We start from the raw sequence: 27,371 nt of genomic DNA, 5'->3' as shown, positions 1-27,371 counted from the left end.
GATTAAAATGTTAATTGTATCTGTTAATTTTTTAATTGAGTACGTTTTCAACTTCAGATTTTTAATTAGAAATATTTTGGCGAATTTGTGTGGGTAGCTCATTTGTATCACGAGCGAGAGTGAGTAAGTTTTTAAGTTCGTACTCATTCGTGAATTACATTTTTTCGTTTGTTTTGTAAGTATAATAGTCGTGAACGTGCGTGAGTTGCATTTTACATCGTGCGTGAATAGCGTGAATAGTTTTTTTATGAATCGTGAGTGTGTGGAAGTACGTTTCATTGTTCGTGAACGTGCGTAAGTAGTTTTTTTTCGAATCGTGAGTGTGCGTGAATAAGTTTGTTGTTCGTGAACGTGCGTGAGTTGATATATCCCGTCGTGAGCGTGCGGTAGTCACTATTCTGCAATCGTGAGTGTTTATCTTTGCAGGATTTTGGTTCGTGAACGTGAGTGAGCGTGAATCAATAAAAACCTTCGTGCGTGAATGTTACGAATTCATTCGTGAGCGTGCGTGAGTGTGAGCAATTCCAAAACGGGCGTGCGTGATCGTGCGTGAATGTTACGAATTCATTCGTGAGCGTGCGTGAGTGTGAGCAATTCAAAAACGGGCGTGCGTGATCGTGCGTGAATGTTACGAATTCATTCGTGAGCGTGCGTGAGTGTGAGCAATTCTAAAACAGGCGTGCGTGATTGTGCGTGAATGGCATTTTGAATTTGTGAGCGTGCGTGAGCGTGCGTGAAAACTCCCTCACGCGCACACCTCTAATGGGGGCTATATATAATTATAAACCGATGTGGACCAATTTTTGCGTGGTTGTTAGAGACCATATACCAACATCATGTACCAAATTTCAGGCGGATCGGATGAAATTTGTTTCTCTTTGAGGTTCCGCAAGCCAAATCTGGGGATCGGTTTATATGGCGGCTATATATAATTATGGACCGATGTGAACCAATTTTAGCATGGTTTTTAGAGACCATATACCAACACCATGTACCAAATTTCAGACGGATCGGATGAAATTTACTTCTCTTTGAGGCTCCGCAGCCAAATCTGGTGATCGGTTTATATGGGGGCTATATATAATTATGGACCGATGTGGACCAATTTTTGCATGGTTGTTAGAGACCATATAACAACATCATGTACCAAATTTCAGGCGGATCGGATGAAATTTGTTTCTCTTTGAGCCAAGGCCGTATTACTTCTCTTTGAGGCTCCGCAGCCAAATCTGGTGATCGGTTTATATGGGGGCTATATATAATTATGGACCGATGTGGACCAATTTTTGCATGGTTGTTAGAGACCATATAACAACATCATGTACCAAATTTCAGGCGGATCGGATGAAATTTGTTTCTCTTTGAGCCAAGGCCGTATTCAGGGGGGGGGGGGGTGAGGGGGATCAACACCCCCCCCCCGAAGTGAATGAATATTTTTATATAAAGAAATATATATTTTTACCTGCATAGGTTTTATTTTGAAAAACGCTTACCTATAAAACTTGCACAAATCATAGAATACTAGTTGAAAAGCCCGTCAAACGAAAAAAACAAATTGGTCGAAAAAAACAAATTGTTTTTGTTCCCGCACCACAAATTTGATTTTTGGAAAATGCCTTTCTGCTTTTTATTTGTGTTTGTTGTTCTTTTTGTGAACATGACTGGCTTTTTTTGGCCATAGCAACAACAACGAAACAGCCAAACACACATGTGTAAATGAAATGGCGCAAAACCTGCGAAAATAACCTGCCTAATTCAGCGATGGAAGCACTTGGAGAGTGCAATAAAGAGGTATTTCCAAACGTGCATATTCTTTTAAAAATTTTGGTCACTTTGCCAGTTACTCAGGGATGGAAAATACAATTTTTAAGAAAGTACAAAGGTATTTTTTGAGCGGAAAGGTAATTTTTACTAAATTTCAAAAAAAATTTCACTGGAAGATTATTGTCAAGAGACTGAATTTTAAAGAAAATAAAATTGTGACAAAATTTTCTATATAAATAAAATTTTGCAAACATTTTCTATAGAAATAAAATTTTGCAAAAATTTTCTATAGAAATAAAATTTTGCAAAAATTTTCTATAGAAATAAAATTTTGCAAAAATTTTCTATAGAAATAAAATTTTGCAAAAAAATTCTGTAGAAAAAAAATTTGCAAAATTTTTTCTATAGAAATAAAATTTTGCAAAAATTTCCTATAGAAATAAAATTTTTACAAACTTTTCAATTGAAATAAAATTTTGACAAAATTTTCTATAAAAATAAAATTTTGCAAAAATTCTATATAGAAATAAATTTTTGACAACATTTTCTACCGAAATAAAAAATCGATAATATAGAATCGCATTCTTTTTTTCGACTAAAACATTCTTGAAGTTCAATAAAATCCTGTTTTTGACTGTCTTTTACAAAATCGAGATTTTCTTCCCACATGAACATGTCTGTTTTGCCATATTTGTAAAAGACTATTAGCAAATAAGATTGATAAAGACTTTGTCAAAATATTAAAATATTTTGTCAAAGCTATTGTACCATAAATCTGATATCGACTCAAAAATGTATACACAAAAGGTACTAAATTATTCGCGGGGTTACTACGGTACTGACCGGGATGAAAAAGTATTGAAAAAAGTACTGCATTTTCCATCCCTACAGTTACTACGTGCTCATCCGAACGTTCATTTTCAACAATGAAGAGATTAAAGACGTATCTTAGAAATTCGACTAGCGAGAGTAGACTCAATGGATTGGCATTAATGTCGGTTCATCGCCGAATAAATGTGCCGACCGAAGAAGTCATTGATTTATTTGCTGCCCAAAAAGCCCGTCGGCTCAATTTAATATTATAAAAATATTGTATACATACCTATGCATAAATAAAATTTTCTACACATGAGATTATATGAATATTTTTTTTTTAGTTGAACCAAGTAATGGCAACAGTGGATGATCAACTTTCGAAGAAAATCTTCAGTGATGAGGCACATTTTCACCTCAGTGGATTCGTCCATAAACAGAATTGCCGCATTTGGGCGAATGAGAATCCAAGATTGATTGTCGAAAAACCAATGCACCCACAAAGAGTGACTACGGTTTATGGCCTGGCGGCATCATCGGGCCGTATTTTTTCCAAAATGAGGCCAGTCAGGCCGTTACTGTGAATGGTGTTCGCTATAGTGAGATGATAACGAACTTTTTATGGCCCGAATTGGAAGATATGGATGTGGACGGTATGTGGTTTCAGCAGGACGGTGCCACTTGCCACACAGCTAACGAAACAATGGCTCTTTTGCGCAACAAATTCAATGGCCGTGTTATCTCACGTAATGGCGATGTCAATTGGCCAAGTCCAACGGTGTCAAATCATGTGATTTGACACCGTTGGACTTTTTTCTTTGGGGTTATTTGAAAGAAAAGGTGTACGTCGATAAGCCAGCAACAATTCAAGAGCTAAAGGATCAGATAATTCGGCACATTAACAACATAGTACCTCCATTATGCCTCAGCGTCATCGAAAACTTGGACCATCGGATGAAGGTGTGCCACCGAGGTCGCGGCGCCCATTTGGCCGATATTTTGTTCCATACATAATTGACCAATATATCATAATAAAATAAAATTACAATAATTTCCTAAATAGTTTGTGTTTTATTCAAAATCAACATCGGCCCTTGAAATTTTAACCACCCTTTAGATTGGTAGAATTCTTGATTTTGGTAGATTTTGCAAAGAGGTACTTACTTCTTCATAAAATTTCTATTGAAATAAACTTTTGACAAAATTTTCTGTAGAAATAAAATTTTCCAAAGAAATAAACTTTTGACTAAATTTTCTACAGAAAAAAAATTTAAGAAAATTGTCTACAGAAATAAACTTTTGACAAAACTGTCTATAGTAATAAACCTTTGACTTTCCCTCTACGACAGCAATTAAACATATAATTTACCCCCATTTTCATGAAGCCCCGTTAGTACTCCGTTAGCTAACGAACTTTTAAACCGCACTATGAACATATCTGTCATCTTGTCTATATATTCCATATACCAGTTAAGAACTTAACTGCTGAAAATTTTTCAGTAAAGGTGGGTATTAAGTTCGAGTTTAGCCGCCAAAATCGTCATTTTTTCACGATTACTTTTCTTTAATAATCCATTTTAAGGAATACAAACTTTGTGAAAATCTGCTTTGGGCTTTTCCCCATCAAGTTATAATAAAATTAGCAACAGATATGTATAATTTAATGCATTTTTCTTACTGATTTAGTTTTCACTTAAGCGATTTTAGCGGCTAAACTCGAACTTAATACTCACCTTTAAAGTAAACCGGAGAGAAGATATTTGCAATTTAATTCCTGTTAACTGGCCGTTAAAGCCTAATGTAGCTACATGAAAATGGCCGTTAAACTCGTCTTTTGAAGGTTAAGTCTAACTAAAAATTATATGGATGTCAATTTAGTACTTTTATCTATGTGTTAGTCCGTTGAGCTTTAAAATCCTACTTGAAATTCTGTAATAGCCAGTGGCTAATGCTTTAAATGTTGCAATTACTTCTGTAACTTTAGCTCCTTCTTTTTTTCTGTTCTAGTCTAAGGCCTCCGGGGAACTATTTAAAAGTTTAAATTTCAAGTGTCGGTTGAAAGCTCTTTTTGGGGGAGGTGGTCTTAATACCTTTTGTTTAGTTGAGATGTTTTCATTCCTTACCCCCACTTATTTTAATTTATCTATTTATAATTTATTGAAACACAAATTGCCATTTTATTTTACAATTAGAGTTAAATATTTTTTTTTTATTATTATTTTTATATTTTCCATATACACATACATATATAAACTTCTATCTAACATAGCATTTGGTGGTTTCGTATAACAATATAATTAATTTTATTTACAAAAGATTTATAATTTTTTTATACTCAAAACTATACTACGATTGTTTTATTTTTTGGCACAGCATGACTACAGTTGATATGGACTAAAAAAAATTTAATAAACATTTATAACTTTTTTAAAAAATTATATGTTTTAATTTGGATTTGGATTGAAGAACATCGAACGAACTTGGAATAATTTATTGAACAATAATAAATAATCAAGTTCTGGGAAAATGTCTTCCAACACATTTGTGTGTGTGTGTGTGTGGGTGTTCTTTGGTGGCCCTTAGCCAAGGTATGAGCTAAGTGCTTCAATTTAAACAAAGTTTTCTTTAACACTTCCTAGTGTAATTGAACCTTAAATGCTCATTGGGGGGAGCCTCTGGCCGTTTGTTTGCTTAGTTCTTGGTGGATGACTGGCGGCTTAGAGTGTTTAAAACTGGTAAAGAGCAATGATGGCGGAGTTCAACTTGTTCCTTTTTAACTTTTATGCACGTTTGACAAAGCGGCAGCTTAGACAGATCATGGCTGCTGGGATGCCTTAAACGTGACACTTTGTTTGTACTTTGTGCCTTTTGTGTCGTGCCGTGTTTACCAAACAAAATCCTAGGCTGATTCATTCTATCCTCTTGGTGTGTAGTACTTGCTTGCGTAGAGGGAAGAAATTTACTTTGTCTTAGCGATGGGTAGGGATGCATGCAGGAGGCATTAAAGTACTTAAGAATCACATAAGTCTAGCGGCTGATGACATTTTTAGTTTAGAACTGTATTCAAACATAACTTTCCTGACGCTGTAGTTGCATTTTCAATTTATTTCCGCTACTTTCCTCAGGGTAAAATTCATTGTTCTCCAACTGCTGCTGCTGCAGAGATTCCAGCTTTTGAGCCAAAAATGATATATCCCGACTAGATCTTATATCCAAAGGCAATTGCTGCTGGTGGTAGAGTTGGTTTTGCCGCTGAAGTTCTTGCTCCGCTGGTGGTGCACTTAAACTATAGAAAAGAGCGGATGGCATGCGATTATGTTGCTCCAGCAGCTCCATGCCCAGAACAGAATCCTGGACCAAACGTGTCAAGGTATGTAAAATTGTTTTGATGCAACGTTGTTGGGCTTCACTTTCACCACGTGAATTGTAGATTTTATAGAATTCCGTTTGGTATGCGTACGTGATGAAATTTACGATGGCACCATTGGCCAAATGGCTGTGGCATTTCTTATTTAATGACATATTGTACAACATGGCAACGATTTGTTCCTGCAATGAGAAAGTTGAAAAAAAGTTAGTAAATGTTGAAATGCATAGTAGATAAGAAGGGAGTACATCAATATGTTTTGCTATAAGGTGCAAATATCCAAAGTATCCTGTAATAAGAGTCTGCCACATAAAAACAAGGGAAAGCAAGTGAGAAAAATTGAATTTTAACTATCCTTCCCATTGACTGACTCACTGACTCGCTGTCTGTCTGTTAGTGTTTTGAAAAGCAAATATGTTGGGCCATGAGAAACGTGCCAAAGATTTAAGAAAAATTGTTCGACAAATGTAGAAATAAATTTTATGGGTTTTATATTTTGGCTTGCCAGAAGGAGAAAGACTTAACCCATAACGGGGGTGTTAGTATTTTTTTCGGTGATGGTGGTGGTGGCATCATCATCAAGTACACAAACCTTGAAACTTCATGAAAGTTCATTTCGTTTTGCATCGTTGCCTTGAAATTCCTTCAAAAGGTTTTGCTTCGCTAAATTTAGTACCTTTGAATACGAATTGCTGAGGATTCCTCCTCCTCCTCCACCTCAAGTAAACCTTTCAATGAAATTGAAAAACAATATTCTTAAAATTCACGAAAATGGAAAACAAAATATAAATGCCAGACGAAAATTTATGACCTCATAATTGCATAGTAAATTCGTACACTTAGAAAATCAAGGTAGCTATTAGTGTACGAGATTCAAAAGTCCTAGAGGTCACCAAATCGACTATTCATGATTATTAAAGTCGATCTGAATGTCTCCAGAATCACCTAATCCCCTTTAGTCGTAATGAAAAAAGTTTTTCAACGATGATCAACTAAGTGATTTCACGGTATTGTACAAAAGCCATTCGGACTCGGCTATAAAAAGAAGGCACGGTTGCCACTCGAGCCAAAAAACATATACCAAAAATTGGAGAAAATTTTACCAAATAGAACAAATGTTATTTTGTAAAAATTTTATTTCTAAAGAAAATTTTATTTTTGAAGATTTTTTTTTTTTAAATTTTAAATCTATAGAAAATTTCCTCAAAATTTTATTTCTATAGAAAATTTTGTAAAAATTTTATTTCTATAGAAATTTTTGTAAAAATTTTATTTCTATAGAAAATTTTGTCAAAATTTTATTTCTATAGAAAATTTTGTCAAAATTTTATTTCTATAGAAAATTTTGTATAAATTTTATTTCTATAGAAAATTTTGTCAAAATTTAATTTCTATAGAAAATTCTGTCAAAATTTTATTTTTTTTTGTCAACATTATACGAAATTTTAATGTTTGTAAAAAATTTTGTCAAAATTTTATTTCTATAGAAAATTTTCTCAAAATTTTATTTCTATAGAAAATTTTATCAAAATTTTATTTATATAGAAAATTTTGTCCAAATTTTATTTTTTTAGAAAACTTTGTAAAAAATTTATTTCTTAAGACAGTTTTATCAAATTTTTATTTTATAGAAAATTTCGTCGATATATTATTACTATACAAAATTTTGTCAAAATTTTATTTCTACAGAATATTTTGTTGACATTTTATTTCTATAGAAAATTTTATTTCTATAGATTTTTTTCTATACAAAATTTTGATTTCAAAAGAAAATTTTGTGAAAATTTTATTTCTATAGAAAATTTTATCAAATTTTTATTTTTATAGAAAATGTTGTCAAAATTTTATTTCTATAGAAAATTTTGTCAACATTATAAGAAATTTTAATTTTTGTAGAAAATTTTGTCAAAATTTTATTTCTATAGAAATTTTTTTTTCTATACAAAATTTTGATTTCAAAAGAAAATTTTGTCAAAGTTTTATTTCTATAGAAAATTTTGTCAAAATTTTGTTTCTATAGAAATTTTTGTCAAAATTTAATTTCTATAGAAAATTTTGTCAACATTTTATTTCGATAGAATGTTTTGTCAAAATTTTATTTCTATGGGAAATTGTGTGACAATTTTATTTCTATAGAAAATTTTTTCAACATTATAAGAAATTTTAATTTTTTAGAAAATTTTGTCAAAATTTTATTTCTATAGGAAATTGTGTGAAAATTTTATGTCTATAGTACATTTTGTCCAAATTTTATTTCTTTAGAAACTTGAGAAAAGTTTATTCCTATAGAAATTTTTTATTTTTATAGAAAATTTTGTCAAATTTTTATTTTGATAGAAAATGTTGTCGAAATTTTATTTCTATAGAAAATTTTATCAACATTTTATTTCTATAGAAAATTTTGTAAAAATTTTATTGCTATAGAAAATTTTATTAAATTTTTATTTCTATAGAAAATTTTATCAAATTTTTATTTTTATAGAGAATTTTATCAAATTTTTATTTTTATAGAAAATGTTTTCGAAATTTTATTTCTATAGAAAATTTTATCAAAATTGTATTTCTAATTTTACAATTATTAATCGAGCTTTATGGACAGATTTAGATTAAGGAATATGATTAATAGAGTCATTGAAAAGAAAACGCCAGATACAAATCTATACACGCCTGGACTGTACATGTTTGGATTCGGGCGAATGAATCTTTCCACAGCCTTTAGTATAGATCTGGCTGGGAGAGATAACTCAATTTTGGGCTCTTTATGCTAACTCCTTATGAAGAAAACATTTGGGAAATTTCCTCTTACAAATTGAATCATCTTTTCTCCCACTGTACATCATCTTTTCATATAACTACAAGTCCCATAATCTTATTTTTATTTCGTTTTGTTACACAGTAATGCAACAACACGAAATTTATTTTTAGAAAGCTAATTTGTTTGAATTCACCTAAGTGGTGAACAATCGAACAATGCTCCATAAAGCCATAAAGCTCGATTAATAATTGTAGAATTAGATATAATGCATTTGGACGTTAATTGCCTGTTTCGGTATAAGGCTACATGAAATATAAAATTTTATTTCTATAGAAAATTTTGTCAAAATTTTATTTCTAGAGAAAATTTTGTCACATTATAAGAAATTTTAATTTTTTAGAAAATTTTGTCAAAATTTTATTTCTATAGGAAATTGTGTGAAAATGTTATTTCCATAGTAAATTTTGTCCAAATTTTATTTCTTTAGAAACTTTTGAGAAAACTTTTATTCCTATAGAAAATTTTTATTTTTATAGAAAATTTTGTCAAAATTTTATTTCTATAGAAAATTTTGTCAAAACTTTATTTCTATAGAAAATTTTATCAAATTTTTATTTTTATAGAAAATTTTATCAAATTTTTATTTTTATAGAAAATGTCGAAATTCTATTTCTACAGAAAATTTTATCAAAATTTTATTTCTATAGAAAATTTTATCAAAATTTTATTTCTATAGAAAATTTTGTCTAAATTTTATTTCTATAGAAAATTTTGTCAACATTATAAGAAATTTTAATTTTTGTAGAAAATTTTGTCAAAATTTATATCTATGGGAAATTGTGTGAAAATTTTATTTCTAAACTAAATTTTGTCTAAATTTTATTTCTTTTGAAACTTTTGAGAAAACTTTATTCCTATAGAAAATTTTATCCAAAAATTATTTCCATAGTCTAAATATCTGAAATAAGGGGCTGCCACTTTATCTAACCTAACCATTCTCTAAGTGTACTACTTTTCACAATTTCATTTAAATCGTAAAACAAAACCTTTACTTTGAAAATTGCACCCAATATCCTAATGAAATTATGACCAATACACAAATACTTACATAGAGGAACACATTGATGCCTTCATCGCGCCTTTCCATAGTCTCAATTAGCTTGAAGATGGTTTCATGAGACATAATCGAATAGTGTGAAGTGATTTCCATACGTGATAGATTACTCAAGGCAGCCGCACATAGCAATAGAGTTTGGGGACATCCGGTGAAGATCAAGAGCCGGGTTAGGCCTTCCACAACTGTTTCGACACAATCTCTTAGGCCATCAACCCGATGATCGGGACCATGCCAGGCAGCTGTAATTTGTGTTAATAAAGAAACAGCCTCTCGTCTTTCCAAATCACTGCGTTTCATTGCTTCCCCCTGTCCGGGCTTTTTAGTACCATCATCAATTTGTAAAATATCTCGCAACACTTCAATGCCTCCACATGAGCCCAATTGGAATATGGGTTCAGGAGCACAACAGATTGTGGCCAAAGCCCTTAAAGACTGGGCTCTAATCGAACTTGATTTGTTATCCAAACAAACCACCAAAAGAGTTCGAACAGCTTCGGTTTGAACAAATGCATCGGTGAGCGAAGCAAAACCATCATAGTCAATGTTCATTAAAGTGGCCACCATATTTATATTGGCCTTTAGCATTAGATCACAACGACCATTCTCAATGCTTTGCATAAGTATACGTATAAGCTTCTCGTAGACTTGCCTCACGGCGATAAGGAGTATACGTTTCAAAACTTGCAAATCTTCCAGCAGAGATTCGAGATTGATGTAATGATGATTCTCCAATGAGTACCGGGTATCCTTATGGACCATACGTATCTGGTCTATGTAATCCTCATAACGTTTACGTTCCATACGATTATCGGCAAAGAATACCGATCTACGCTCCAATATGTGAGTGAATTCTGTAACATTGTCCAATAAATGTAGCGATCCACTTAAGGCCTCATGCAAACTAAGATTTTCCGAGTCTCCCAGCATACGTTCGGTTTTCTCGAAACACTGTTGCATGCGCAAAGCTTTCTGTTGCAATTGCCTAATGAATTTGGCCACTGTACTGGTGGTCATTTGTAAATGCTTTATAGCTTCCTGGGCTATGGATTTGGTTTGCAATGTTGACATAACCTCATGATCGTAGGACATACGCAAATCATCCAGCCAATATTGGACATCTGGACTATGGCCATTCAGCAGGGTATTATCGTACTCATGACAATCGAGGAAAGCGGCCATTGAGCAATTGTTTGAAAAGCCATTTTTCAAGGCTTTGGGTGTACTGGTATGACCACTAAATCTTGTGTGTAATCTTAAAGGTGACACACCGTGATCATCGTATTTCAAGGTATTATTCTTATTGAAGCTATCGTCCATGGGACCTCCCAATACAACGGTTTCATTGTTATAGGGAGGTGGTGGTGTAGAGCAGGTGGGTGGAGTTCCACCACCCAAATATACGGTTTCATTGTTATATTCCGGTATGGATGAATGGCTACGGTTTTCCGGCTCTTCCAAATCACTATTCTCCTCATCACGGCTATCATTACAGCTACGACAACGTCTTTGTGTTGGTGACAGAGGAGTTGTGGCTTTACGTTGGATTTTTCTACGTTTCTTTATTCTGGGATTAGCACTCTTTATGGGAGTGGGAGCTGTATCAATGCTTGGAGTGTCACTAAAGGGCAATTGTTGTTGGGTCACAGGTGATTCATTCATCAATTGCATGCTATCCAATTTTTCCAATAACGAAGGACCCTCCTCTTCGTCCGCTTCTTCTTCTTCTTCTACTCCTGCAAACTCATGTGTAGGTAAGCGATGCTCCTGTTTATTGTTGGCCAAAGGTGAGGCTGGAAATGAAATGCGTCTGGACACATTTATCAATGAAGTATAATAATCCGAGCGAACTGTTTTCCGTATAACAGTGGGTGGGGTTTGTATGGAACGTGTAGATTGGGGAGACCCTAGACCACTTTTGGAGCTAGGTGAAGAAGTTTTTGAGGAACGACTACTTAGGCTACGAGTATGATGGAATTCTTCATTGTCCGAAAATCCAGAATCCTTAAAAAGACAATAGAAAGACTTGGACAATTAGATTTTCTGTGGAAATTGAAAATTAAATTATTAACCTACCTGTGACCTTAAACTGCCAGGACTATCATGTTTCTCCCAGGATAATTTCGAAATATTATGCTCATCCTCAACTTCTTGGATACGTGATAAATTTCCATTATATTTGTATTGATGTAAATCCAAAGAATGATAAGTACTCCCACCAAATGGTTGATGTTGTTGCATTTGAGGCTGAGCTCTTTGTTGCTGTTGCTGCTGCTGAGGTTTCTGTTGTTGCTGCTGGTTGCCGTAATACAAGCCACCACTTGTTAAACTTACACCACTGGAACTGGTAAGCATTTGATGAATTGCAGAATTCATGACCATAGAATTCATGCCACCCATGCCAACGGGTAATGACTGATTGTCTGATCCCCACCAGACTTTACTGTAGCTACGTTGAAAAGCCATCTTGTCCGCGGTGGTATAGGAAAAGGAATCACTGTAAGCAAAAAAAAAAAAAAGAGAGAGACGTTACTATAACAACTTTCAAAAATAAATTCAATGAGACGGTGATGATGATGATGATGATGATGGGCTATGTTGGTGAACTAAAGTGGCTATGAATTTGCCTTTACTTCATAAGGCTGCATAGGGAATGTGGCAAGGCATGCTAATTATGGTTTAACTTTTCCAAGTGTATACCATCAACAACTGGGTTAAATTTGGCGCAGTTACTATTATGTTAAGTGTGCCATTAGTGGTTTTAGAGTTTTCCTCGCCAGCAATTGCGATATCAAATTGAAGATTGGTTTGGGATATTTTCAAAGTTTTAACTAAGTAGGCTTAGCTTTATTCTATTATATATGAAATTTTTCCATAAAAGTATTAATGACATGGAGCTTTGCAAGTTTTAATTAATATCAGAGATGGAGGATAATGAGAAAGTTATTTACCATGGGAAAAATACTATTGGATTTTCCAGGAATGGAGGAGTATTAGAAATTTTGGAGCAGTTTGTTCTCATTGATAATGTTTTAAAGCAAATGTTCTATATTTTTTATTTTTTTATTATATGCACCCAAAGAAATATTTAGTAGACATGGCGGAAACGACTGCTAAAACAGCAAAAAGTCTTCTTCCTAAAACTGTTAGGAATTGTTGTTTACTAATCCATGAATTTTAAAAATATAAAAACAGACATTGATTGGCAACTGCAGACTTTTTTCTATGAGTGTATCAATTGGTTTACAAAAACCGATTGCAGTTTGCTGATTATAAAAAACTGCAATTTCATATTTTCAATGATAAAATATCAGAATTTGATGATGTTGAAATTCCGTGAGATCGTTGTAGCAAAAAATGACAAATAAGATTAGGTTAGGTAAGACACGCCTCCATGAAATTTCTAATACTTTGATAAGCAATTAACTGGTGAATTAACCTTCGTATGTGATTGTAAAGGGGTATTCCGAGAAGGGCTCTTAGACTATGACATCCACTGTGATACTGCGATTCGTAACTTCTTTCTTATGAAATGGTGCGGAATAATCCTATATTTAGATCAGTAATAAGTTGGGAACAGTTTTTGCTGTTATGGCTTAATTTGAGAAATATTCAGATTTTTTGAGCAAATACAAGACATTTGTTTACCCGAGGGAATTTTCAATATTCATAAATCGTATTTTTAATATTTCTACTAGAGGTCTGCATCGAATAACTTTTCACTACATGTATGCAATTCGCTGTCGAATATAGTACATACACTGTCTTTCTCACAGAGCGCAAGTAGTGAAGTGAAGAAAACACTTGCTTGTCAAATACCACCAAGTACTTATCCGAAACAATATGTGTTCCGAAAAAAGGAACAATAAAAATGCAAGTACTTGAGAAAAAGTACAACACGGATTCTCTTCACTTCACGTTGTACCACAAGCATTTTTCAGTTAAGGTGAGTATTAAGTTCGAGTTTAGCCGCTAAAATCGCTAAAGTGAAAACTTAATCAGTAAGAAAAATGCATGAAATTATACGTATTTGTTGCAAATTTTATTATAACTTGATGGGGAAAAGCCCAAAGCTAATTTTCGAAAACTTTGTATTCCTTAAAATGGATTATTAAAGAAAAGTAATCGAGAAAAAGTGACGTTTTTAGCGGCTAAACTCGAACTTAATACCCACCTTTATGTACGAAGCAAAACTTTCCATTGTTATTAATCATAGATATGTATGTATGTCACATATTTCATATATTTATGTATGTCACATACTTACCTTAACGTTTGCCGTTCTTTATAACAAACCGAAAACATATATTATGGAGAGTAACTGTCTTTTGTATTTCTGAAACTGCACGTGGTACATGGAGTACTATGAAGTTTTGTTCTCGCAACATACTCGACGTGATCACTCTCAATAAGAGAGAAAGAGGAATATGTGTTTGTTGGTAGTGAAGGCATCAGAGTAGCAACAAGAAGTTACTCGTGACTTTTGGTGTTCATCAAAATGTGTACCAATTGTTTTGCGACTCTCTCAAATAGATGTACTCATGTAGCAAGTACACGTGTACTCTTCATTTACAAATGGAATTGTGCAGACATCTAATATCTACATTCAAACGATCTTAAAAGCTACCCATTTGGCAGTTTAGACAATAACAGATAACATTTGCAATTTTAGCAAACAGTGATAATATTTCATCAGACTTTTTCCTATTAGAAATTTGTTAATATAGCAGAATTCTGTGAGCTTGCTGTAAAATATAAATAACACCAATAATTAATTTCCAATTCCATGGATTTCCTTGAACTATTTATAGGGGTCGATATTTTTCTATAGAAAAATATTTTATGGCCCTCTAAAATTAAGTTCCTACAGCCAAAGAAATTTGTTAGTTCCTACAGCCAAAGAAATTTTTTAGTAGAAACAGCAAAAAAGTCTGCTGAAAAAGGGAAGTAATTAGTGTTTACTGCCATAGACTGCTGCTAATAGCAAACACTGAAAGATGTTTTTCAGCAAGCAAAAAATGCTGCTTTAACTAGCCTGTTTTTTTTTTTTTGCTAAAACAGCAAACAATCTGGTACTTTGGACAGGTAGTCATAAAGATAATTGAGTATAACAAGATCCATAAGCATTGTGCTCTTATAAAGAGAACACAAATGTCAAGGTTATGAGAAAAAAATTGTTTTATTTGTCAATTTTTTCCAAAGCAGCTCTGCCCAGGAATAAATTGAAAACGTCAATATTCACATAAAACCATAATGAATATTCGCTTTAAAATACACATACGTTTTATTTTAATTTTCTACAATCGTTTTGGTATTGCTTTTGCGGTTTTTTATTCAGAAATTTATGAAAAACACAAATGTTATGATATTTTCCGACGCAAACGGCAGTACATTTAAGAGACACGTCGACGCAAACTTTATGATATTTTTTTGGCAGAGTCCTCTGGTGCTTCAGTTTTGCTATGACAAGACTGCATCTTCTTCTCAATTATCTCTGTAGTCATACTACCAGCGTTGCCACTACGAAATTTTATTTTGGACCAACATTTGCCAAAATCAGACCAAAATTCCCTCCAGCGGACCAAATTTCCAATTTCGAAGAAAAATACTTTAAAAAATGTTTTATTGTTGTACATAGTGCTTTTAATAAAAAAGTAAAGTAAATCAGAAAGGACTGATATGAAAAAAAATACTTTTTGAAAAGGTCGAATTTTAAAGTCAATTTTAGTTGACATCAACGCGAAATTTTCATGTGATTGAAACGCCACAATTCCCTTTTACTACAAGTGAAAATTATTTTATGTTTCAAGTAAAACACGACTTTAAAATAATGTGGTAAAAAACATCTCCTATTTTCAAACAATGTTAGTTTTATAATCAAGATGCAAAGCGTCAACAGTATTAAAGACGATTTCATTAATTTTGAAGATTTTTTTCAGAAATATTAAAGCCATTTTGACTTTAGTAAAACGAAATTTTCGTTCAAGTTAGTATACCCAATTTTATGTCGAATCACTTAACTATAAGGACAAATCAACTTCATTGAAAAATTTATAGACTTTTGGACAAGGAAAACAACTTTATTTCAGAGAAATACGTCTTCTATGCTAAGCAAAATTCGCAATCGTATTTTAAGCACACGAAATCTTTAGCCTCACGACAATATTTTTTTAACGAAAATATTTTTTGAATATATTTGAATATGTGTTAGAAATTTTAAATACTACAAAAAAATTTATAAATTTGACCAAATTTATGAAAATGGGCCACATTTAAAAATCTTTTGGGCCAAATTCGGTCCGATCGGACCAAAACGGCAACGCTGCATACTGCTGAAATGTCAGTAGTTTGCTTAAAATTTTTTTGCTGATTCAAATTGTAAATTCACTGCGATCTACCTGAGAATAGAACTACTGTTGCAGTAAGTCGAATGGACCTTTAGAAAAATTTCGAACATTAAAAAACAACTACAATAAAATTTGTAAACACAACGCCCTTTGTAATATATGACCCACACCAAGATCTTAATTTCCATTTTAGTTAAATTATATATTTTTTTTTAATTAAACGGACCATGAGATTTTTATACACTCTATGAAAATATGACCAGCAGAAATATTTGCACTGGACGCCAAAATATACAATCGGTAATGGCATATATTGCTGGTCTGCAAAAGCCTGATTTTCTTTCATGTAAAAGATTATTGCCAGGACGAATAAATGTCACCCATTCCACAATTTTTTGTAAACATTTTTTAGCAAACACATTTGCTACACCCAAAGAAATTTGTTAGTAGGAACAACCGGAAAGTCTGCTAAAACAGCAGAAAGTCTGCTGAAAAGGGGACATCAGTCAGTGTTTGCTGAAATAGCAAACATTTCCTGCTACTTTTGAAACTCGATTACACTAAAACATATTTTATTTTGGCTATCCTAATATAATTAAACCAATATTTTATGAATATCTATAGTATTTGACCAAAAAATCTGAATATTTATCGAATTGAGGCATAACGGCAAACAAAATTTTTGCTGATCGTATTTAGGAGCTTGTAAGTATATTACAGTGCAAAAATATAACAAAAACTACTTTTGGTTCTTAAATATGCTTTGGGGAAAAATTCATAACCTAAAAATTTTATAAATTGTTGTTCATTAGGCCCTGAAGTACAAAAATATAACAGCAGACATCGACTGCCGGTTTTAGCATACTTTTTTCTATGAGTGTAATTAAGGAGTATCGGTTTGCTATTTCAGCAGAGAAAAATGTTTGCAGTTTCAGCCAACGGACCCTGAAGAACTCAAATATAATAGCAGACCCCGACTACTGCAAACCTTTTATATGAGCATTTACAGTGAAACCTTCCAGAAGTGGACACCCATGGTCGCCTAAATTTTGTCCGCTTTTGGGAGGTGTCCAGTTATGAGAAATTAATTTTTAGGTGTTAATATAGTAAATATCTCCCAACAATTACCCGCTTTTGCCCGGGTTTGTCAGAGTAACGAAGATTGAAAGGTTTCACTGTACTTGAATGAGTTTAGTGATTATTTGTCTTCCTGTTGTTTTTGCATTAGGCAATTTCCCCGTATATTTTATAGTACAAAAGCCAGCTATTAAAAATGACAATATCAATATATAATTATATTGACATTTTATTGATATAACCAAAGGCCATGAAGCAAATAAAAACAACAAACCCTTTAAATCACAAATAATTTCAATAAAAATAAAAACCAATAAAAATTTTGTTTAAACCATTACCACCATAAAATATAATGCATTGTACAAGTTTTGAAATGGATTTTCGAATTTTAAAAATGTTGACATTTTCATTGGTTTTTAGAACAAAAAATTCTCATCACAAAAAATACAAAATAAAAAAAAAACGAAATCCACACATATTTGGCTATTTGTTTTTTTTATTGATTTTTTATTTTTTTTGTATACTATAAAAGTCTATAGTATATATAAGTATTAATATAACTTTTAGTATTTAATACAGTACATAGTTTTGATTAGTTTTCGTATACACAATTTTTGTTTTGCATAAAAAGCCTAAGTGTGATACGTAAAACAAAAAAAAAAAAAAAAAAAAGTTTCGTATATAAAAAAAAAACACCACAATCTACTTAAAATCTTAAAAAAACAAAACTGAAAATGACCATATTCTCTAAATTTTAAAAAATTTCATATAAATTTAGCTAAACAAGAGTCCACATAATTTCTTCCTAAAGCAACAACAATGCTTATGCTTAATCTATTATCAAAACAAAAGCCAAGAGAAACTAGGGAGAGCATTCCCTAGTTGTTACTATCATTGAAGCTTAAATTGAGCCAAAAAACAAAAAAAAGAGAGTGTGAAAAAAATGGAAGTATTTTATTTTAACAATGAAATACTGCAACTGTTTATATATGTATCTAGAAGAAGAAGACAAAAAACGACATCTAAAATAATTAAACAAAAATAGAAACAGTTTAATTTTGCAACAAATCATAACATTTTGTTTTGCTTTAAATTGAAACTGAATGTAAATTCATATTAATAATAATAATAATACAGAGATATGTATATATTTATCCTCCGTTTTTATCGATTAAACATACAAAACATATTCATATAATGATAAAATAAATAATACAAAAAAAAAAAACATAGATGAAGAGTAAAGGAGGTTTGATATATAAGCAAAACGAAAGTAGTGTCGACCCTAAACAAAACAAAAAAATATATATAAATTGATATTACAATTATACGTCCTTGCAAAGTTAGTTTGTGTTGCTATTATGTTTACATAAAGCGTTTGGTAGTAGTAAATAGTACAATATAAATAATTTGTTTTTATTGTTGTTGCAATATAATATTAATATTATTATTATTGTTGTTTATAAAATTGTTTTACATTTCTAAAGCTATAAATTGCTTGTTTTAGCTAAAGTTGATTGTATTTTGCTGTCGCTGCTGCTGTTTAATGGAAAAACGTTTAAGAGCATTTCCAATAAATTAAGAAGAATTTCATTGCAATCAAAACACGAGGTTTGGAATTTTTAAAAAATTTCCAATTTCCTTTTTTTTATTTCTCCCTCATTGAATTTAAAATTAAGAGCATAGCAGGTATTCCACACTTAAACACCTCTCTAACTCTTTCTCTCTATCTCATGCTTGCTCTCAGTCCATCATCTCACCTCTTCATTGATTATCAATGTTGAGGTGTATTTTCTTTCCTGTGTACTTTGTATGACGGCATTCACCACCTTTTTACCCTCAACATCTTGTTCGATACCCTCATCGGATTGTTTGTGATCATGCCTCTGATGATTCTCTACACATCCTATTGAGGTCACTTCAACACTAGTCTTTGTCAAATACTGTGGCCGTCTTCGTGGTAAAGATGATCTATTGCTACCACTGGCCGAGGCTCCATCATCATCGCTATTATCATCGGTGGTACTACCCACGGTACTACGATGCGAGGAGATATAAGACTGTGGTGGTGGTATATTTCTCAAATGTGAAGTTGAACTTCTTGAGCCTGAGGCAGCTGTTATATCCTCCTCCGAGATTTCATCAAAAGCTGGTGGTGGAGTCGATGAACCCGACATAAAGTGAGGATGCCTTAAGGCCGTCGATGTATTTTGCGAAGGTGTTCTTTGTGGTGTACGTAATGTGGCCGTGGAAGTTTTCCTTTTCGATTGTCTCAGGGGAAATGTTGGGGTTTTCTTAAACACAGTTTTTCCCATAAAATTTTGGAATCGTTGAGCATAGAATGAGGGCCGGCATACAGATACTGTGTCCCCATTGTAAATGATGGCCTTAAATGTATGTTCGAGTTTCTTTTCGAGGCGATAGGATTGGAGAATATCAATTATACCTATATACAATATCAAACGCTCATCATCCTCCGATCTAGCCGGTATACCTCCAGCGGGTACATCTTCATCCTCTTCAAAGGGAGTATCATCGGCCGTAATCGATTCCATGGCTGTGGATAGGGCGACTAAACGTTGGCGATTCATACTACGCGACCGATTTAAAGCGGAACCAGCCGCTCCACCCTCAGCCTCGGCGGTATCCTCAGCTTCTCGTATCTCATCGTTCTTCTGCAATTTGGCTCGGGCATTACGTATTCTCTCTTCCCTTTTCTCCTTGGCGGCCAAATCTAGATTGTGTATGCCAACCAACAAGGAATAGTCCATAATCTGAAAACTTTCCAATACCATGCAGTCACGTTGTATGGTCTTCATAAGAGCATTATATTTATCCGTTTCCAAAAAGATACCATTCGGATGGTGTTCCATGAAATCCAAATCCTTGTAGGTTGGGCTCTCCTTTTGCCGCTCAGCCTTGGAAGCCTTTCGACGGAATGTGGAACCTTTCAAATCGTATTTGGCATGCATTTTAATATCGGAAGGCAGCAAATTGTTCATGGCCACCAAACGAACATTTTTCGTGTTGTAGTGGAAGCAGTAGAGGCCAAAGAATTTTGGTAGCAAAGTGCGGGGATTTTGCGACAGGTTCATGTAGTAGCCCGGCAGAAGTTTCTGCAAGAATTCGCATTCCTTCTTTTGCACAGTCTTGATAATGAATTCATCATCGTCGGTTAGATAAAATATAGAACCAGAAGCACCAGGATTGGATAGCTGGCGTAAGGGGGCTGCACACATGGACATAAGAAAGTCATCGGGAGCAATGCCAAAGAGGTCCCTGAAGTAGCGAAAAGCAATGGGGGCAAATACCTTGAAACGAAATTCACTGTAGTGATGGGCCGGTGTTATGGAAGAACCGTCGGGTGGAAAAGATATCGTTTCCATTTCAAAGAAATCATTCATAAGCAAATCCCTTTTGGGCTTGGAGGCCAAACTGCCCACCGTGTGTTGTATGCCCAGTTGGATGGAGCCCATGATTTGCTTACTCTGAATCTTTTTGTAAGTAACTTCACCCTCCTCATCGACACGACGATGGCCAATTTTCTTCTCATGCTTGGCCACTGTGGACGGATTACGTGATATACTCTTGTCCAGAGTTGAGGCAGCACTCTTTAATCTTTGCTGTTGGCTAATTTCTTGCTGCAGCAATGCTGTGCTCTCTTGACCTCCATGGGCAATTGCTGCATCTCTAAACAATTGGCGGGAAGTTGAGGGCCGTGGCTGAGACTGCGATTGGCTGGGAGAGGGTGTGCGTGGTGTTTCTTCGTTATCGGAAGCCGATGGCTTGATTATCGTTATGGTGGCAGTAGTAGTTTTATTTGTTGCTATAGTCGTTGGTGTGCTGGGCCCTTCGTCCCCACTAGAGCTTGTAGGCCTTGTCCCATTAGCCTCTAGCTGCAGTTGATTATTATTGGAAGCATCTTCTGATGGTTGTTGTTTCATGGGTTCCAATTCAACGGAATACACAACACCATAATTGCCATTCTCCATGTTTTTGCTCTAATACTAACCAAATCAATGGCGGGAGGAGGGGTAGGGTAGTGTGTAAAAAAACAACTGCAAATAGGAAATTTATTTTTTTTTTCAAATGTTGATATTTTTCTATTATTTCAAAGCGCATTTGGATCTATCGATGGTCTGTTGAATGATAAAAAAAGAAAACGATTTTATGGGAGGAACACACAAAGAATGATGGAAAAAGTTGTTCACCACCCACTTAGAATAGCGGGGTTTTTGGCGGAACCATTTCCGCTGTCGATATCAATTTAGAACATGGAAAGTCATCATATAACACCACATTGGTGCAATTGTCAACAAAAGAAAATGGGACACAAATGCATTTCGAATTTAAATTTCCCAGAACTACAGCGATCAATGGATGGAGAGAGAGAGAGAAGGGTAATGCCCTGTCGTTTATAGACTTTGGAGAAGTAAACTAAATTATTAGCCTTACTTTCTCTCTCTCTCCATTCATACTTTCTTTACATTTGGATTGGAGTATTATTGGACTAGTGGGGAGGGGTTCTCCCTCTTCCCAACCAATGTGACAAATTACTCAAGTTGAGCAAAAAACCAGCTTTTTTGATGGGTGAATTTACTGTTTTTTTGTTGTTGATTGTTAGCTTTTTTATTGTGTATCTGATTTAAATACAAAATTCAAATATGATGGGGCCTCTGCGTTGGTATTCGCGTGTGTGTGTGTTTTGCAAAAACAAAAGTTTAAACAATTACAAACTGGAAGGAGTGTACTCTAGGTGATATTGAACTGGCAGTAATGCCGAAATAGCACTGTTCAAGCATATACACGCTTGGAACTTTGTTGCTCAGTTGGGGTTAAATGATGTGCATGAATGAGTCAGACAGCCGGCCATATACACTTGCCATATATCTCTGGGTGGAAGCGAATATGATTCTAAATGATTGTAAGCAGCAGCAGCGCGTTAGAGACGACAATGACAATTATACACAAGTTTTGTGAATAATTTTGTGTGATGTAGGAGAAACAAATCATTTGGATGATGCCATTAGCCACTACAATAGCAGGCCCAAAACAAATGTTTTGTTTGTTTTTTTCTAGTTACTTAATGAAACGCGTATGGGCTATAGAAGAAATGGACGTCTGCTTTATGGATAAGGCCATATATGTTTTTTGTTTTTGTAGAAAATTTGCCAATTTGTTTTTATAAGAAATGTTTTGAGGGAAAGAAAAATTTTTGGAGCGATAAAAAAATATTTTCAAGGAAAATCTGGAGAAATCATAAAAAAAATACATATGAAACTAAGAAATATGATAGAAAAATAATGTCATAATCATTGAAAAGCTTTTTTTTATTATGGAAATATAATTGCAAAGCAAATTACACAACATTATCACTTAAAGAACGGATGAGGAGTATGACAAATTTGCCAAATTCTAGGTGTTTCTATGCAGTTGAACCAGTCAATATTTTTTATAAGAGTTTTATGACTTGTCATCTTGTTTCCAGTAATCTGTTAGCAAACCTCTTCGATCGACATGGTCCGAATGCATAAAATAGAACAAATCAAATGGAAACGAAATACAAACAAATTAACACAAATATGATAATCAATTGGGGACAATTTTAAGGTATAAAATTAATCTTCGAATTAATGTGCACATTTTTGAACATTGAGGCTTTTAGGCAGACACTTTCTTCGGCAAAAGATGATTCGTTTCATACGTGAATATCGGTTGACACATATATGGGTGGTTTGCCGATGTATCCACCAACCTCATCTTGGGAATTTTCTTGTTTTGACCCGCAGTATAATGTTATTAACGACAATCATCACATTTACGGATTAAGTTCAGGCACAGAGATAAATCGCATCCAAAAAAAGTGGGCTATAATGCTCCCAAATTTACCGATGTTAATTTTGTTGGCTTATTCACAATCGATTAACCCATTTTAGCTGCAATCAAAAGCCATATGAAAAAGAATTTTCAAAGTAGTGACAATTCTGATTAAAAAATCTCGACTATTGTGATATCACAGTGGTTGGATTTCTCTCTTATCACTGAGTGATATCCGAGGACTAGTCTTGAACCACTTATAGAAGTTTTAAAACACCCAGAAATTTTACCAGCGTTAATGAGAGGTGATAAACCATCAATGGGAAAGTTTTTGATGAATGGACAAAAATGGTATAGAGTCCTTGACCCACCGTTGGAGCAAAACTTAAGTTTAATGCCCTGTTTCTGTAAATACAATATTTACAAATTTTTGGAACTAGATTTTATTAAAGTGTGTACAAAAATCAATTTCCTTTCCTTTTGTATTCGAAAGAAAGCTTTCGTATGAGACAGAGACTTAAATTTCAAGCGAAATCCATAAAAAATCGATCGTATTTGTTAGAGATCTCCGTGATGCAATGATGAGTATGGATTTCTTGCAAAATGGGTGTTCGGGCTTAATACCAGACATTTTAAAAACAACAAAACACTGTTGTTGGACTTCCCAGATATGATGACGATTAAAATTAAAAAAGAAAATCCCTCATGAGATTCTCGATGGATACGAAAATAAATGGCAATTGAAATTGAAATACATGAAACCTAGCATTTGTTTCTAATACCCAGATGATAAAAGATGATAAAAAGAATGATCATAAAAACCGCCTTTGTAGGGATTTTCATTTTCAGAATCCGAGAAGTATCCTCAGGGTAAGGAATGAGGTTTTGAAAATCTACCACCGTATTTCGCTGTGCTCTAAATATACAAACAAAGATCATATCGGCATATAGAAGGGAGGGGATATATTGAAAATTTTTCTGCTTTCCCATTTTGATGAAATACTTGAAGTTTATTTTCTTCTTAAAAGTAAAAAAACAAATCTTAAAATTTCCTTGAAATGTTAATATACAAAGGTGACTAACCGCCCAAAATTTACTGAATGAACAATAGAATAAAATTATTGTGTTTTCCCCAGAGAGCAATAATATGCCTCCCACTTTCTTCCCTAGCCATCATGACAACAACCATCTGTTGGTTGGTCCATCATATAAACAAGCCGTGATATAAACAAGCAAATGTTTTTTCAACATTAAAGAAAATTAAAAACGTGAGTTCAAGACAGAAACAAAACATGACGAAATAAAAGATTTTCGATCAAATTAAAAAATAAAAATAAAGAAATGGCAAAACAAAAGTGAAAAGAATTAACAGAACAAGACATTGTCTACGAACAAAATAGCCAAAATCAGAGTGTTTCTTGCAAAACTCATAAAATATAAATATATATATATTTTGGACCAAGTCATAAAAAATCTTCGAATTACTAACAAAAGGAAGTGAAATATATGAGAGAAAACCAATAAACAAATAATAGCGAGAATGACCTTTGGAAAATAAATTCTATAGCAACAACAATGAGTTCATCACCATCATATGTTGCCATCAACACACATGCAAACCAGGAAAAATCTAATGAGAACACTACAAATAACAGAAAACATTTTTAAACAAAATAGCAATTATTAATAATTAAATGCTTAAAGTGATTATAATTGGTTGGCCATTGAACAATTTAAGACCTAACGATAGCAAACTTAACCGGTGAATGCATATCTAGTATAAAATATATAAGTGATAAAGGAGAAAAAACTTTGAAATAAACAAAATTAACGTACTATTCTTATCATTTGAAATATTTCAAATACTGACGTAGAAAATACCGAAATATATGTTCAAGATAACAATAATGGTTATCTTTATGGAGGCCCCTTTTTTATAGCAAAGGAGTGACTAGTCATTTTGTTTTTCTATATTTATCGATAGTCCCCATAAATAAAACAACAATTCTATCGTTATATAATTCTTTTGCAAAACATAAATCAATAGTTTAGAAAAAAATTTGCATTGTTTACATCGAACTGAGGATGACACATGCATAGAGGCAAACATGTGGCAACACCATTTAAATTATCCAAGGGCAGAAATACAACCCTGCTAGTGTTTTTGCTAATCAACGCTTGAAACGCCGACGTCGTAGCGAAAGCAAAAAATGAGCGGCACAAACAAGTTTTCTCATTCGTTTTTATTTTTATGCGGACATGATAAGCCAGCTAACAACTCATAGACAAAAAAAGAGCTATTTAGCAATGGACATTATATTTTTTGCTAAAAGCATACACACATAGTGAAGTAGTAACAGTGAAATTTTTTTTCTAATTTTACCCAAAAAAAACTTGTGATCACACATAAATTAAGGTAAGTCATTTAAGGGGCAAGGGTTAGGTTCATTTTTTTTCTTGTATTTTATCGTTTTCTTTTCACCAACAACAATCATAGATTCCTATATTGCGCTTACAATGGTTTTACTCACGTAGGTATTTCTTACTTTTTGTAAATATTTCTTTTGCCGCCGTTTGTATTTTGGAAATCTTTCCAACCAAAAAATATAGGGTCAAATCCAACAAGCCACCCCTTGTTTTTGGTTTGCGTTTCACGTAAAATTATTGAATGAAGCAACAAGTTCTGCTTGCTAAGCGACAGCGCAGCAACGCCTCGTATCTGATGCCTCAAATACTGATGTTTCCAACGGCTCTAATGTCTTACAACTGATGTTTTCAGCGGGCCAAATGATTTACTACTGATGTTTTCTTTTTCCAAAGTGTGTTTTACTATGGATTACAGCAACAAAAAATTCACAAACACTCTCTCACACTTAGCCAAGTGAGTAAAGTAACGCAAAACAAAAAAATTATGGAAATAATGGCCAAAATGTTTGCTGTGATTCTTCTTCTAGTTTTAAAATTTTTTCAATATGATATCATAAATGATTTCTTTGACAAGCCTCAGGAAAACAATGAAATATTTTAACTATATTGAGTTAGTTTCGTATTTTCCCCACAGAGTAGATCACTTTTTTTTATAGAAGGGGCGTTGTTGTTGGTTTTATGGACATTTTCGGATTTTCTTTTTTACACATATTGATTTTCTTTTATTTCGTTTGATTATTTTAACTTATATAAAATATCACATTAATTCTATTGCTAAATTTATATTTATGTAATTTTCTTTTTGAACTTTGTTAATATTTATTTAATTATCGCGTTATTTGTGGGCAGCTGTGTGTTTTTGCGAGTTGTTTGCGTCGATAGAAAAATTCGTTATAAAATGACAGGCGCTCTTTGATTATCAGCTTGTCAAGATTGAAAATAAATGAGCGAGTAACAATGTAGGTAGGTCGATAGGTAAGTGAGAAGAGTGGCACTAGTGATTTTGGTAGTATACAAGGTCTTTAGTTAGGGTGTTAGAAAGAGATAGCTGTATTAGTTTTGTAATTCCTAAGAAATAAGTGTTAGTAAGCGATGAAAGAAATCACTGTGGAGTGTTGCCAGATTTACCGCAACTCCGTTTGAAGATCATAGGCAGGTAAATATCGATATTCATAATGCTATAGCAATTATGTATTTTTGGCATTGGCAAATCATTAAAACAAATGGTTTCATATCACAAAACAACAGATTTCAAGCATCCTATTAATCTAGCATAATTGCTCATACAAAGCATAGACGAAAAAGTTAATTTGTAGACTTTTTGAAATCTCACAAATACGAGAAGAAATAGCCTCAAATGTCAATTGGGAATTCGAACGAAGCTGTTATTAGCAGCATTAAGGTGGGTGTGAAGTTCAAGTTTAGCCGCTAAAATTGCCATTAGTTCATTTTAAAGAAAATAAACTTTTTAAATTGTTGCTTTGGATGATTCCCCATTAATATGAAAACTTCCCAAAAATGTTATAATTTTATTCTGCTTTTAGAGATTTATTTTCGTTTTAAGCGGCTAAACTCGAATTTAAAACCCACCTTTATAGGAATATGATTTTTTATTTATTCCAGAAATTAAAGATCTTATATTTGCATTGTTATTCAAACTCAAAAACAAACAAAAAATTGTAAAAATATCTACTGTAACCCCAATGTTTGTTTTTTTCATTTACTTTCACATTCCCTAAATTGTTTGTATATTTGAGCGAATTTTAAACAATAACCCTTTACTTGCTCAACATCCAATATTTTCATGATAACATTAAACAAAAAAATACAAATCACATAACATTTATGTTTGGTTTTTGTTACAAGAAAATGTTTTTTTCTACATTTGGG

General features: G+C 33.1%; 2 protein-coding genes across 3 annotated transcripts in view; both read right to left on the bottom strand.

The window, feature by feature from the left end:
* Positions 1 to 4,752: 4,752 nt before the first annotated feature.
* Positions 4,753 to 27,371, bottom strand: part of insc (spindle orientation adaptor protein inscuteable) — a 44,183-nt gene continuing 21,564 nt past the window's right edge. The window contains exons 1-4 of one of the 2 annotated variants that reach the window (XM_075312225.1): positions 25,601 to 25,732; positions 11,890 to 12,310; positions 9,808 to 11,817; positions 4,753 to 6,126 (exon numbers count right to left, since the gene is read on the bottom strand). In XM_075312225.1, coding sequence (XP_075168340.1) covers positions 5,641 to 6,126; positions 9,808 to 11,817; positions 11,890 to 12,279 — 2,886 coding nt within the window. In that variant the 5' untranslated portion in view covers positions 12,280 to 12,310; positions 25,601 to 25,732 and the 3' untranslated portion in view covers positions 4,753 to 5,640. Of the gene's footprint in view, positions 6,127 to 9,807; positions 11,818 to 11,889; positions 12,311 to 25,600; positions 25,733 to 27,371 lie in introns of those variants that run through there. The other variant, XM_075312224.1, reaches the window with a different exon arrangement.
* On the bottom strand, positions 17,714 to 25,738 carry sktl (skittles). The gene is made up of 2 exons (XM_075312227.1): positions 25,601 to 25,738; positions 17,714 to 21,295 (listed from the first exon to the last, which is right to left on the bottom strand). The coding sequence occupies exon 2, from the start codon at positions 21,227 to 21,229 to the stop codon at positions 18,989 to 18,991; it is 2,241 nt and encodes a 746-aa protein (XP_075168342.1). The 5' UTR covers positions 21,230 to 21,295; positions 25,601 to 25,738; the 3' UTR covers positions 17,714 to 18,988.

The sequence above is a fragment of the Haematobia irritans genome, chromosome 5 (assembly GCF_050003625.1).
Source record: "Haematobia irritans isolate KBUSLIRL chromosome 5, ASM5000362v1, whole genome shotgun sequence".
Classification (NCBI taxonomy): domain Eukaryota; kingdom Metazoa; phylum Arthropoda; class Insecta; order Diptera; family Muscidae; genus Haematobia; species Haematobia irritans.
Note: the sequence above shows the minus strand (reverse complement) of the source record. Positions and strands in the feature narration are given on the sequence as shown.